General features: G+C 54.2%; 1 protein-coding gene across 1 annotated transcript in view; it reads right to left on the bottom strand.

Annotated features, from left to right (window-relative positions):
• Positions 1 to 11,991, bottom strand: part of SPDEF (SAM pointed domain containing ETS transcription factor) — a 25,153-nt gene extending 13,162 nt beyond the window's left edge. The window contains exon 1 of the mRNA XM_019546512.1: positions 11,611 to 11,991. Within this exon, the coding sequence (XP_019402057.1) occupies positions 11,611 to 11,692 (82 nt within the window). The 5' untranslated portion in view covers positions 11,693 to 11,991. The remainder of the gene's footprint in view (positions 1 to 11,610) is intronic.
• Between the last annotated feature and the right edge of the window lie 3,157 nt (positions 11,992 to 15,148).

The raw sequence follows: 15,148 nt of genomic DNA on the forward strand, positions 1-15,148 counted from the left end.
GAACACGTCCAGCCTCTCCAGAAGTACCCTAACTAACTCCTCGCTAACCCCTGGCCCAGGCGTGTCTCTCCCGGGGCCCGAGGGGGGCCCAGCAGGGAGGTGGCTGAACTGGTCCCTACTTAGGAAGACAGATGTGGAAGGGGCAATTTCTACTGTGCATCTCACGCACACATGCATGTACGCACAGCCAGAATCTGAGCTGGCGTAAAGCCCCTGCCGCATGGACACCGGCAAAGCAAAACCACTCGACTTGAGCCTCTCGGCACGGGCTGTAATCATCAGTAGTGCTGAGGAATACAGAAACAAGAGGTGACAGCTTTGCAGCCCTTTGCTCAAACAGGCGTGTGTCTTGGATGTCACCGTGGCCCACAGACTCCCCTGCCATCAACTCTGCTTTGCCGGTCAAATACCCGATAAACAGCCCCACTGCAGAGCCAGCGTGCCCCCTCCACCAGGCTATTCCCACGCACTGCCTTTGGGCACCCTGAGGCCAGGCCTGAAGAGACCCCCCAGGGGTGCTCACACCTCCCCCGTAGCAACAGGTTTCCCTGAGAGATGCTGCCCGGTTCCAAACCTCTAGTTTATTTGCTCTGGATTAGATGAGGAGTTGAGCAGATCAGCCGTAAATCCAGCCTCATGCTGGCTGCAGCACAAAAGGGAAGCGGTAACAGCTTGCGAGGCCTGGGCCCTGAGAAAGCTTTTGCAAATCTTGGACTTTGGTTTTTCTTGGAAATGGAATTAGATCTCAGCCCCACCTTCCTTCCCAGCAGAGAAAGAAATAAGTCAGATGGGGAGCAGGCTAGATCCCTGGGCCCTAGGACAACGGGCAAGCCCGAGACCCATCTCACTCATGGGTAGTTCCTCCAGATCCATCTTCCTCTTTCTTCTGCCACCTCTCGATTGAAGTCCCCACAATACCTTTAGGTCAATCAGCCCCTGAGACGCAACACGGAGCACTCCGCTTGCAGTGCCGTCCCCCCACACATAACAGCTCTCCCAGACCTCACACAAGCACCAGTTGCAGCAGCTGGTACAAAAAGCGTGGCTCAGGTCCAGCAGAGTCAGATGCACTTTGCAATGGTCCCGGCACCAAGAACGCTTAATGCTGCACGGGATTGCCCATTCCTCCCAGATCCTACCCAGAGTGAAGCACCTTGTGCTCCATATCACCCCCTAACCTGCAGACCAGACCCTCAGAGGGCATCAACGAGGGAGAAAAAAGGGCCATCTGCTCAGAAGAGAGCTCAAGTAAAGTCAGTGAAGCAACGCTGACTTTTGCAGGGAAAAAGTTGCCCTCGGGAGTGCTGGGTACAATGAGAATGGGGCTCCAGCATCCGTGGGGGAGAACGAGCCGTGCCTGTGCTCATGAGCAGCGGGGCAAACTTCACCCTCTGAGCTAGAAGGCAGGCCCTGACCCAAGGCTCTCATAAAGGAGGCACTGCAGAAAGGTGAAGTATTGCCTGGAGTCATGTCCCCAGTCACCAAAATCGCTAACAGAAAACAAGCAGCCAAGCAAGCAGGGCTGCAGCCGAAGTGACACACCTGGGGTGAAACACCTCCCTGCGCAATCAGACCCACCTTGGTTTCCACCACCCTCCACAGGCCCCGACAGCATGACCCCCTCCCATCGTGGGAAGCAAAAGGCCAGAGCCCCTGGGAACCAGCCTGGCCACAGACAGAACGGCTGGGCTGTGGGATGGCAAAGCCTGAGTAATCACCTGACAAAATGTGCTGTAGTCCAAGGGTGGGGACCTTTGTTTGACTTTCTCTGGCTTTGGCATGGAGGCTGCTGCTGCGGTGGAGGCCTTTACGGGCTAGGTGGGGAAGTGTTTACTCTAAGAAGCTGCTCTGAGAAAGACTCTTGTTGCGATAACAGGAGGAGGGACTGACCAAGGAGAAAGGGGCGGCTTTCCTGGCTCACGTCCCCCCCTGACCGGGGCCTGGGTTCTCATGGTCTAAGCCTCGCACTTCTTCCCCTTGCTCTCTGCTTTGCTGTCATCTCACGTTCCCCCCCACCTCCTCCTGCATGTCTTCCCCCCTCACTTCCATCTCTCCTCCCTGCATGTCTTCCCTTCCATTATTCCCTTTCGTTGCTCTTTCTCCTACTTCCCTTCTTCACCTCCAGCCTCTCACGTCTCTTCAGCCGCTGACCTTTCATTCATGCTAGAAGTTAGCTGCAGCTCCCCCGCCATCCCCCACCAATCCCTCTGTTTCCCAAAGCCAAGCCGCTGCAGGGACAGCATTAGAGCTCCGGGCATGAGCAAACAGTTGTTAATCCCACAGCAGGCGCGGCTTCCTTCTGCTTCCTCCTCATCAGCCCCAGCACCTTGGAGAGAGCTTTAAGTAACTGCCAGAGCCTTTCCCCCACCGATGGCAAAGGCAGCTCTGGGATTAGGCCCAAAGCTCATGGAGCAAACGCATGCAATAGAGAGGCCACATCCCATTGCACTCCTTATGATAACTGCCGTGGCCTTGAAGAGACCAAAACCGACCCAAAAGGACCAGCCTTGGCTACTATCCTCCCCTCTCTGACACTTACCTGGGCCCATCTCTGCCATATCTAAGCGCCCCACAACAAATTTAGCTACCTGAACCAAAACAGCCTAGGAAGGAATGACCGTGTCAGCTCATAAAAAAAGCACCTCCCTAGCTTGAATGTACTCAGCCTCACAACATGCCCTTGATGAGGTAGGGCAGGGCCAGTAAACCCAGCGAGAGTGACCGAGTGGCTTGACCAAGGTTACTCTGGAAGTCTGTAGCAGAGCAGGGAACTGAATGCAGGTCTCCAGAGTCCTGTGAGCCTCTGGATGGGTCATCCCAGCTCCTGCGTTACAATTTTTTTCGACAGCAAAGAAAGGCCATCTCATCCTCATCGGTTCTCCCATTCTCTTCCTGTCTCTCATGCCTCGCAAGTAAGCACCCCAATATTCAACTGCTGCTATCTGTAGCCCACACTCGCTGATAACCACCTGAAGAGGGGGAAACTGTCTCCTGGCCATGCTCATGCTCTGAAAGATTGCTCCTACCCCGCACAATACTGTATAGCATCCATGAGGTCACCTCTGCAATCCTAGTGGCAAAAGTACCATGGGAGCCAGGAGTGTGGTCCAGCGCGCTGGGCACCCCAAGCCTCACCTGGTGTGAATGGCCACAGCTCCACTGACTTCAGCAGAGTTTGGGCAACTAAGACCTCAGAGGGTCTCTCTAGTGGGTTGTAGACCCAGGTTTGCCACTGACCTGGGGCCCCTCTGCACCTCTGTTCACTCTGCAAAGTGGAGATTACAGCATCAACACTGCTCTCCGCATTCCCAGCCACTGAAAGCAATGGGACCAGGGTCTCCCATCCTTCCAACTGGGAGATGCTCCACCAAAAACAGCAGCAGTATGTGTCTGCTCCAAAGCTTTTTGAAATCAATGGGACCCCTTCCCCTGCTTTCCAAGGAGTTTGGACTGGGTCCCAAGAGCTCCAGGCAAGCAGGATTTGGCCCTAAGGACCATTTTAATCCTGAGCTTCTCTTGGAGGGACAGAGGGGTGGAGAGAGGGTCACTGAAGCCAATGACCTAAGAGATCCCTTCCAGGGCTGTGTGGGTGCGTGACAAGACGTGGCTGCTGCATGTCAGGTCCCAGGAAAGCCTGTATTTCCTGCACTGCTGCTGCCAGGGTCTTTTCAGACATGTGCACCGATGGGAGTTGTGGATTCAAGTCCACAGACCCTGAACCAGGCTCGTTCCTAGGCCAGCTGGCTCCAGTGTGTTACTTACCCAGAAGGTCATCCCAACCCAAGCAGAGAGCATGGGCAGCACTACAATACAGCAGAAGACAGGGTGGGGGGGTGAATATTGCACTGTTTTAACTCTTTTCTGCTTCCATCTCCACCTTCTCCCCTAGCTCGGCAAACATGCTTTCCTTTATGGCTCTACCCTGCCCGCAGAGACGGTGCTGATGTACAAGCTGAGCCACAGCCGATACAGATATCCAAGTAAAAGGCAGGGATGAGGGAGGATTAAGGAATTTGCTCTCACAACATTTAACACAAGCTATCACCCAGCTGTTAAACTCCTCAAAGCCCAAAGGCCTGAGCTGACACTCAACAGGCTTCCTTCCCCCTGCAGGAGCCAGGCACACCAGACATAACATGCAAAAGAGGACGCAGTAGGGACAGCCAAAGGCAGCTTCGTGGAAGGATGCTGAAAAGGGGCTCTGGCAGCTTTTGACGGGCCTGGGTCTGGTCTGGAGGCAAAGCAGGGAGTCACTGCGTAGCCAAGAGGCATTGCTGTCTCAAGGGCTCCCACCGCCTGGCACGTTCTACATATCAAAAGCACCAACATATTCAAGAGCTATTTTGCTCCAGTGGCTTGAGTACTGGACTTGGACTCAAGGGACCTGGATTCTAGTCCTCGCTGGCCTGCTAGGTGCTCTGGGTCACACCCCTGTGGGCCTCAGTTTTACCACCTGTAAAATGGAGGCTCATCATCTGCTTTGAGATCTACTAGTGAAAAATACCGCATGCTCTCATTGCCTCTCCTCACTGCCTGCTCAGGGGTTGGAAAGCTCCTACCTGTATTAGAGAAGGAGGAACTGAGGCTCAATGGGGTTAAGTGATTTGCCCAGGACCAAACCAAACAGGCAGCCTGCCAAAGCCATGAACTAAACCCTTGAGGGCTGACATCAGCAATGCGCCCGATAGAGGCTACTCCACCATCTATCTGCTGCTGGCCCTTTCTTTGTTTCATTACCGGCCTCCTGGTTGCAGCCCTGAACAGGTCCCCTGACTCCTTGGTGCTTTGTCCCTTTATTAGCTGCTTCTGGTAATGGATCCTGCCTCTGCTATTTCCAACTCCCCAGGAGCTGAGGTTGAGCAGGGATCAGATCAGAAGCACAGCTCAGTGGGAGATTCTTCGCTGAAACACGGCTGCACAAGGCCAGATGTGCTCAGGTAGAAAACCTCTGGGAGAGGCCTTAAACTGGCAGAACTCTGCATTGCTACAACCTGATCTGCCACTGCTAATGATCAAATCTCAACGTCTAAGACCAGCAGCCTACAAATTCCTCTTGGCATCTGGGTCTCAAGTTGAGGCCTTCCCATGCACCACTAGTTACAACAGACTGGGCAAGGGAAATTCTGACCTCCCCTTCCCTTTCTGGCTGCACCCTGCAAACAGCACCAGTGGTGATGGACAAGGAGTTGACACCAGCTCTCTCACTCCCAGTTGTATCAGCTCTGCAGGACTAACCAGGATGAAACAGCTCATATAAACAGTTCTGTTGCTAAAGTAATCAGCTCTGGCACTATATACACACACCAGGAGCTAATCTGCTGGGAAATTTTCATTGGCATTTGATCGAGCCACACCTAGAGTGAGAGTTTGTAAATGATGCACACAGGAAAATGTGCAGGTTATGCCTTATTATTTGTAAGATCAACCTAGCAAGGTGACGCATGAGTTCTCACCAGTGGCCTCACTTGCCTGAACATAAGGGGCAAGATTTCACATGACAACTGCAGGCCAGTGTAAAAGAGGAACCTGGTGGTTTTTCCAAGCCACCAAAAATAAAATTCAGCAGAAGCCTTTTGCAGCAAAAGAGTGCATTCAGCTACACTCCCAGCAGGGAACACCAGTAGTAAGGCTGAGAATGAGGGACAGTGCCCCTTTCTCCCCTGCCCTCACCTCACAGACCACCACATCTGCCCCTGGGCAGGAGCAGCTGTGAGGACAACACGTAGCACCTGCAACTCCATAGGGATCCGGGTTCTCCTATGTGACGTCCAGGTCTCGCTCTCTCGCCTAAGTAAGGACGTCAGGACTGGGCCTAACAGGGCTTGACGTTACTATAACCCAGTGGTTCTCAGCCTTTCTTAAACTATCTCTGGATAGACTCAAGTTGCCCTTCTTAGTTTTCACCCTGTTTTTTTCCCTTTTTTTGATTACACAAAAATAGAGCTTTTCTTCTGTTGCAAAGAGCTCAGAAAGCCTGTTTCTGCTTGAAATCTCTGGGTTGATCTTGTGAATCACGGTTGTAAACCTAACGGTGCTAACATTGCATGGCACTCTGCAGCACTCATAAAAGGGATCTCAAGACATCTCAGGCACCCTGGTCAAGAACCACTGCTGCCACCCCTGCCGTGCTACCCAGGCACTAATGGCTAAATGAAGGGATGGAGAGTTCATCAGTGGTGGGATTGTCTAGCTACATCAAGCAAGATGAGACTGAGCAGTTGATGCCTCCTCATCTGTGCAATACTAATCTAGGCTACTCGAGTGCTGAGGCTCTGAAGGTACCTGGCTGACGGGTGGGTGGGAGATGATGAAACTAAGGAAAAGCTCCTCTGCTGTCCCTTCCTCAGCAGTCTAGCTATGCAATGAGTAACATGGGGGCCTGTGTACCCTACCCCGAGGGCTCTGTGATGATCCAGTGAGCTTCAAACGCACAGAAAATAAACTCATGCTCTGCAACTCAAAACCCCAACCCAGAGAGGGAATATAGTGCCCCCGGGAGGCAGAGGGGCCAGTGTCAGATCTCTCCTAAACATCCAGCCTTGTCACTCTAGGGAGCTGTTGCAGAATTAGCCCATCCACTGGAGGCAACGGGACCTGGACTGCAGCACTCAGATGTGCCCCAAACCCAGGCCCTGCCAACTCTTTGCCAACCAAGCAACAGCAGCCTCGTGTCTCTAGGGGAGAGATGGCAGCCTACAGAAGATAGCACCAGGCTGGACCCCAGGACAGCTGGTCCTGTCTCAGGCATTGCTGGTTGGATGACTGCAGATAATCCACTTTCCCTTCCTGCTTCTGTTTCCCATCTGTAGGATGAGGTCAACAATACTGTCCTCCTTTGTGAAATGCTCTGAGATCTACTGAGGAGTAACGGGCGCATTACTGTAAGGATGAGCCTGCTCCAAGTCAAGGTGATCTCTGGTCCTGACTCCAGCAAATCTGGGTTCAGGCCCTTCGGGAGCCAAGAACGCACCAGCCTTAAACAATGAGCTCCTTAATAAAAATTAAAGCTGCAGTTAAACGGGTTGGGTTAGGGCGATGCTTGGAAAGTCCTTCCAACTGTTCGTGACTGCAAGCAAATAGGCAGAGGGGCTGGAAGCAGAAGACAGGGCAGCCTGGGGGCATGTGTGGCTGTAGGAAACCTCAACCATTTCCTGTGTTTCACAAAGCTTGTTTGAGTTTCCCTAGGCTTTCTGCTGCCTCAGCTGAAATCAGATCCAAGGCAACCACAGCCCAGAGCTATGTGGGGGAGCTCAAAAGCAACACGCTGGCTCTGCATCTCTAAAGCACCTGCTGTAGGAAATGCTGGGTGCATCGGCACAGCCACCTCTCCAATGATACACAAGTCACAGAAGAAGGTCATGCCTTTTAGCAGCTCCCCCAGCGTGAGGTGGCCAGGTTCTTTCCGGCTGCCAGCTCAGTGATCACTGATACTACAAGACCAGGCAAACCAAGGTGGGTAAAACAAGACTTGCCTTATCCTAAGCCCAAACCTGTTTTTGCTCTAGGCTCAAGCAGAGTTGATTACCTTGCTCTTTCCTTCTGTCTCTGGGCTTTGGGTTCTTCTCCAGGTAGGGAGAGACCTGCGCATCAGAGCTGAAGGACCAGGCAGCCATCTGGCCAAAGGAGCTCAAGGCCCCGTGCAAACCAAATTACACTTCTCCTTGGATCAAGCGGCCCACGCGGTGCTGAGGCTGGACAGCCTCGACATCTTGAGCTGTCTCTTGTAAGGTGCTGCAGTCCGCCGGTGCCCCCAGCTGCCTGGTCCTGCACTGGGATCAGCACCAGGCAGACCTGCTGGCTGGAGGGACCAGAGCAGTTTCCAGTCTTTGGGGGCGGGTGTGCGGGGGTCACCATCAGGCACCCATTCATCAGCCCTCGGCCTGTGGAGGAGCACAGCCCAAGGCTGGGCCGCTTGGCCCTGCCTGATTCTTTCTCCCAGTCTAACCCCAGCTCAGACCATCTCCCTGTGCCCCCACCCTGGGCGAGCCAGTCCCTCTCACAGAGGCAAAAGGCTTCTCAGCAGAAACTGGTGTCTCAGCACCCAGAGGCTGAGGGCAGCTAGGCTCGAGAGATGCCAAGGCTCACGCTGACCTTACCTGCAGCTCTAGCATCTGCAAAACTGGGCTGGAAAAACTCAGCCTCCGTCACACAAGTCCTTCCCTCTCCCCCAAACTCTTGTCCCTCTGCCCCCAAACTCCATCTGTTTACCCCTCCCTGAGCCCCAGGACTTCCCAGTAGCTCTCCAGCGACTGGCTCACCTTCCGCTCTGCCCTCCTGGGCTCTTTGATGCTGCAGCAATGATAGCTCCAATCCCAGTCTGGTGGAGTCAGAGTCTACTCTCATGCCCTTGACTACCCACCCCCACAGAGGCTGCTCTGCCGAGACCCCTCACATGCACCAGGAATTGCCCTTTGTGACATCTCCAAACTGCCTGGTTGGGACCCAGGACTTTGGTGGAGCTGCTAAGTTGCGCCTTGCTGTGCTCCCAGTTTTGGTGTGGACCCATCCCTGCTCCACATTTACACAGCTTTCTGCAGCCACCTGGAAGAGTAATCCCAAAGTTTCCAGCACTTCCTTCTCCACCCCACACGAGCCTTCGCTCCCTGATAACAGTGACTCCTGCCCAGGGCATCCCCTCCAGAAACAGCCTATGTGGAAGGACAGCTGAAGACCCCAGTACTTTTCACCTCACCTCATCTCTCAGATGCTATGGCTCATTCAACACAGCCACTTTTATCCTGCTGCCCATCACCACTGACCCTGAAGTCACCTGTCAGCTTATTCCTGCCCATCATGGGCAGGACACATGCCTGACACACCCCTGCCTGACATCACCACTGGCTTTTCCAGCCTCAAGCGCTCTGTGCTCTAGAAATGCAACACATCATACCAGGGTAACAGCAACAGGCCTGAGCAGAGTCACCTTCATCTTACTTTGAAGGGAGAGCACCTGGAAACAGAGGCTATCAAAGTCCAGCAGGCTGGGTATGGAATAATTTAGAGCCTATTTGCTTTGCCAGTCAGACATCTGGTGGCACAAAGGAAATGAGATGCTTTTATTGGGGGCCGCAAGATCAAACATGAAAGCACTCTGCCACTCCTGTAACCAAAGAGGGAGCTGGTGGCCAGGGCAAACTGCACCAGGCCGGGTGCAGAGAGGATGGCTTGTGAATATACCGGTGGCAAGTGACTACCAATTCTGGGCGCCTCTGGTTTTGAATGCTCGACACTGTAAAAAAAACAAGGACTTGTCAGAGCTGGTCGAGTGGGGCACCAAATTCCTGGTTGTTTCTGAAAAAAACCTCCTCTGCAGTTAGCAGACAGCAGTTAGCAAGAGAGTTCACTGAGGACAGACAGGAGTGGAGTCGGAGTAGGAAGCTCTCCCGAGTTATCAGATGGGCTTGAGGACAGATTGACTGCTCAGGATGCACAGACTTGGCCCAACACTACCCACCCACTTCAGGATCCTCCCAGCTGACAGCTGGCACTCCAGAAGGCCCACCGTCTCTCCCAGCTCTCCTCTCCACAAAGCCACGTATGCTGGGCTGGGCACGACTCGGGCACCGGCTGTGTGGGCTCCTGGGGCCGGGCGGGGAGGCAAGTCCGGGCACCTTCCCCGTGGTGTAGGAGCAACTCGCCAGAGAACTGTCCCTGGTTCTGGATCCAGGGTGGTTCTGAGCAGCTGCATTTGAGGGAGCATTTAGGTCCGGCCTTCTGCTCAGGGGTGGGATGGCCTAGAAAGCACCCCTCACCCTTGGAGCCGGTGCACCCAGTGCTCAGGGACGCCCCGTCCACAGGGAGCCGTGCATGTCCTCGCAAGGGCTGGTACCACAGCAAGCATCAACAACGCACCACGGACTTCCAGAACCCCCCACGCACTTGGACCCCAAACCTCCACCTGCTCTTTGAGTCCTGAAGCAGGAAAAGCCCAGGCTACAGCTGGACTGCCCTCGGCAGTAGCACGCGCTGGGTGCTCTGTCCACCTCTCGCCAGTTCCCTCTGGTTTTGCAGGGAAAGAGGGTAACAAAACAGCAGAAGGCAGGACAAGGTGTTCAGTTTAGTCCCCCCCGCTGCTCTCTCCTCCTCCTCTAGAGAAGCTAACAGCTCTACCCCTTCAAGCTCTGGCATCAACAGGTCACGCAGAGACCCAGCATGAGCCCGGCTGACTGCGGGGGAGCAAACAGCCTGTTAATAGTTATGGAAGATCTGTTTGTGCAGTTACCTTCAAGACGTATTAAAGAGCATTTTGCCTTCATCATTTCCCCCGCTTCTCCCTGCCTCCTGGAAATTCTCCTGCCAAAGCCGACTCTGAATGGACATGGGGGGTGGAAGAGGAAGGCAGTCAGGGTTTCTCCCCCACTCCTCCCCAGCGACCACCTGCACCCAGGTCCCTAGCCATTTACCTGCCCCAATGTCGAGCCTCTTAGGCGAGGGAGCCCTATTCTGAGCTGCCTTTGATGTTCGAATGGGTCCTGGCGGCCCCGGGTCAAGCCGCCCTCTCCACCTGCAGGGGGGGTGGGGGGGTGCAGAGAGTCGCAGGTCTTAATTAAGCAGCAGCTTGTGTGTGTCCCAGGTGAGCAGCAGAGCTTGGTGTTCCCCATCAGCCCCTGGAGGGCCCCTATTTATTGCAGCAAGGTGCTCGCCCTGCAGAGAGGCCCCCGGCCATGAGAACGCCGGCATTGTACAGGCGTTGGCAGCCGAGGTGTCGTTTGTGTTTCGCTACCCGAGCAGAACCATCAAAGCCAAGCCTGGAGCCAACTGGCCTTTGGCACTGAAAAAAGCAGAGAGGGGCTCCGAGATGCCGATGGCCTGCCTCAAAGGGTTAAAGCCCTACCCAGCCTTTTACAGACCTGTCCACCAGCCCTGTGCATTCCCAGCCTTGCTCAGCCAGTCCCAGAAACCTGGTGGTCTGCATAGCAGCAGTGATTCATTCACACCGCACATGATCCAGTAACAGGGCTGGACAAGGATGTTTCCCCGGAGTGGTCCCCAAGGAATTTCATCTATCAGCTGAGCTTTGCATCTTCCCAGAAGCAAGTGGCACTTAGCCCATTTCACAGTTGGGTAAAGTGAGGCACAGAGCTTGTGGTGTCATGGTCAAGCAGAGATCCCAGAAACCCTGTCCGCTCCCTGCAACCCTGCCCTTGCTAAAAGGCCTCAGGGGAAGATTCCCCAAGGTGCATACTGAAGCTGAGTGCACAGTTTCCAGCAGCCTTCAGCGGGATGTCAGCAACTAACTCCCTTTCTTGTCTTTGGCAATCAGGTCCCTCCCACCTGCAGGGAGTTTCACACTGGATTCACCCCCTACGCAATAAGCAGTCCCAGTTGCCTCCAAGGGAGACATAAGAGACCCTCCATGGATGGTTTGCCCCACCACAGAGCACCTCAATCACCTCCAGTGGTCCACCAAGTCAATCATTAAGTGCAAAACGAAGCAAATAAAGTGACGCAACATTCTCGCAGCCTGGCACCAGGCCGTAGGCCGGAGAGGCAAGGCTGGGTCAGATGGGAGAGGGAAAAGCCCAGGAGACCTCAGAGTCCAGGATAGACTGCGCTGTCAGGGAGGACGCACCAGAAATGATACTCTCATAGCCAGAGGATTGGACTTACCCACTAGGCGTGCAGAGATGTGTGGGCTCTCAGCAGCAGCATCGGTCCAGCAAGAAGGGTAGCAGGGGTCTCCCACTGACATTCAACATCTCAGTCAGGCACAAGGAGGGGGCTGGGGGGGAGCAGAGATGTGGCTCCGGCAAGTGGGCACGAGGGCTGTGCTCCGCACCCCGTGCAGCTCAGCTCCCAGGACACTGCCCGTGCTCTGGGACGTGTCAAGTCCTCTGGAGAGGTGCCACCGGGAGGGACCTCCACCTGCCAGGGGACACGTGAACTCAGCACCTGGCTGCTCTGTGCAGCTGGGGGAGCAGGAGAGAATCTGTGGGGCTACAGGGAGAGGCACGAAGCTACGGGCATCTGCCTCCAAGTAGGCACCGCAGGCACTGGCAAAGCCCTGCAGCCGAGCACCAGAATGCAGAGTGCTCAGCAAATGCCTCCCTTGCTCATTATATCTAATTCCTTCCTTATTTACCTGAACAAACAAGCTGGGTGCTTACCTCAGCTGGAGGTGTTTGAATATCCCAGCCCAGAGTTAACCCTTGAGGGGACCCTTCTTCCCACACCAGTGAAGCCTTCCTCAGTACTTTGCCTTTTCTCCCCACATGCCGCTGCCTCAGCCTGGCAGCCTTTAACCCCTTCAGGTCTCTGGCCAGCCCCAGAGGCCCTTGCTGCCAGCGGAGCTCAAGCGGAGACTCAAGGTCCTTGTAGACTGGTACCAAGGGGTGATGAAAAGGCTCCTTCTTCCCCACCCCCACAGGACCTGACCAAGGTGTTGGCCATGCCTGGTTGGTGGGTCATCGTCAGTGCCCCTGTGGCGCTGCACCCATGGGGCTGCGTAGGTGGCACAAATCCCCCGACGGATCCCGTTACACCCTCTTGCTGCAGACCCCTCTTCCAGAGCTGCTGGACCCGGAGGCCCCCGGTTTTGCAGGCCCCTCTTTACCCAGAGTCGTTCCCCTCCATCCTGTTGGGTTGCTCATTGCTCCGGGACGTGCACCGGAGATCGGCAACACGTCTGTGAGCCACAGCCCTGGTGGGGAAATGGTGCTGTTAGGGCCTCCTCTACATGAACCCGAACATCCCCAACTACAGAGCCTTGCTTTGCCAAGCAGGCAGTCTGTGCCCGCTGTTGAGAAGTAGAGGGCAATCCTCAATCGCAATACTGTGATACACCACATTTCTGTAGCACCTGCCTCCCACATTGGAGCCCAGAGCGCTCTGGGAGGTCTTCTACCTGCTGAAACGCTGCTGCCCCTGGGATGGAAGAAGGCAGCGGGTGAGCAGTTTACTGCCAGTCCCCTTCCACCAGCCCAAACCAAAAAGTAACCTCGTGGAAGCCGGTGGAATCAGACCCGGGGCAGAGGAAAGGAGACTCACGCCCACTGTTGAGAACAGACGTCCCGAGAAGCTACCTGGGAGGATACAACCAGCGCCGGGAGAATAAACGGCTTTTTTGGTTCACTGGCAACTGTCAAGAGACAAAGGAAATATTTTGCTTCTGGTTTGAGGACTTTTTTTTTTTTTTTTTTTTTTTTTTTTGAGGGTTCTTGAATGCTCAGAACTAAACCAGAAGGAAGTTTCAAAAGGAAAAATAGTTCTGGCTCAGATAAAAATCAAAATGTTTCATTTCAAGGGCATCTACACAGAACATTCCAGCTTCTTCAACTCCCTCCCCGTCCCACACAGACAGTCTGGCAAAGCCCAAGGGCTCCGTGTCATCAGATCTGCAGGTTTCACCCCCAAAAAAGCCCTCATCTGTCCCCAGATCTTCCTCCAACACATTGCAGTGCAAGCAAGACACTGGGCAAAGAGCCCCAACTAAGTGCCTGGCCCAGTGTTGGCCAGCCCATTGCAGCTACCTGCTGCATCTCCCATCCTCGAGGTTGCGGGTACAGGACTTTGCCTTCTGCTGCTTCCCACAGCTTCACTTCTTCAGACTGACGCTAACATCATCATTCAGCTGACTGGCAGTTTCAAGTATGACCGAACATTTGGCATTGCTGTGGACACACCAATACACTCAGGGGTGTTTGTTCACAACCATGGGGTGCACACACCAAGCTGCAGTATGCTATATGTACGCGCACAGATGTCGACGGCACCCAGACACAAAGGCTGTATATATGTGAATGATCACACATGACCGTTGCAAGTGCAACCGCATGTAAAGGCAGGTTCATCTGTGAACATGCCTGGGCCATGGAGGAAGACTCAAATACAGCCAAATCCTATGGTGTTACAGCCCTGTGGGCAGATCCATGCCAGCAGGGCAAATATCAGCATCCGCAGAGGTATACATGCTCCAACATCTGCCCAGAGAAAGGCTGTCCCTTACACACTCAGGTGCATAAAGATAAATTCATAAGCACAAGGAAAAGTCCAGACTGCATAAGCACATCCACGTGAACTACAGATGGGTGCATGAGGCAACAATGACACATGGGCCCAAACCCTTATAAGACCTGACCCACATGTATGAATACAAAGGTCCACATACAAGGAAATGCGAGTCTTTATGTATGCCCTGACACAGGTACCTGTGTGGGTACACCCAGAGCAACACCAATGGAAACGAATGTGTCCAGAAACCTACACCAGCGCCAATGTGCCAAGCAGCAGGTCCTCAGGGAGATGCACAGACCACTGCAGACCCAGCTACACAGGCTCAGCACGTCCACGCTGCCTCCATGCCAGAAGCAGCTCCGAAGGCCTGCCTGCCCACGCGCTCCACTGCCAAGAAGCACTGCCCAGCACTCACGGCTAGTCTGGGCACCCAAAATCCCAGAAATGGGGCCACATAAACACACCTAGTGGTGCTGAATGTGTGCCTATGAAGACCCCACACTAAGGAGCCCAGGGCCCTCTTTAAATGGTCTTCTCCTTGCTGATAGCAATTCCTGCACCCGCCTGCCCCCCCCCGCTTTTAAACCCTGAATTTTCCTTGATTCTTCCTACATTTCCTCTGCTTTTTCTTGCCTTCTCACTTCCCGTCGCCTCGTCTCAGAACAACTGCGTCTTTGCCTACTTCACATGTGTAACGCCCTGGAGCATCTGCCTCGCTGTGTCCCTCAGAGCAGACTGCTCAGGCTGTCTCACAGCACCAATGTCCTGTCCACAGCAGATGTGCAGGTGACCTCACACCCCCAAACGAAGCAGATCAGCAAAAAAAAAACCAACCAAGTGCCTCTTTGGACACTTGGAGTTGATTGTAGCACACGCTAGCATCCCTGTGCAAGCTGAGCCTTATTATCCTGATACCCATGACTAGGCACAGTAGCCCAGACTTGAGCACACGACAGGGACCTCAGGTATGCCTTCATGCCACGTGTCTTTACTACTGTGGTTGGCCACAGTAGCCAGCTTCAGCTAGCCCAGGCTCCAATCACCACTTTGCTTGCTGGGTAGGCAGCCAGGGCCTTATCAGAGAAGAAACCATGCCAGCTCTTTGCTGATTTTTCTAACATGTTAAAAGAGCCACTTAAGCAGCTTGGACCACACAAAACAATGGTGTTGCTCCACAAGTAGCTCCAACTGTGGG

The sequence above is a fragment of the Crocodylus porosus genome, unplaced genomic scaffold (genome assembly GCF_001723895.1).
Source record: "Crocodylus porosus isolate Cpor-Errol unplaced genomic scaffold, CroPor_comp1, whole genome shotgun sequence".
In the NCBI taxonomy this organism is placed as follows: Eukaryota; Metazoa; Chordata; order Crocodylia; family Crocodylidae; genus Crocodylus; species Crocodylus porosus.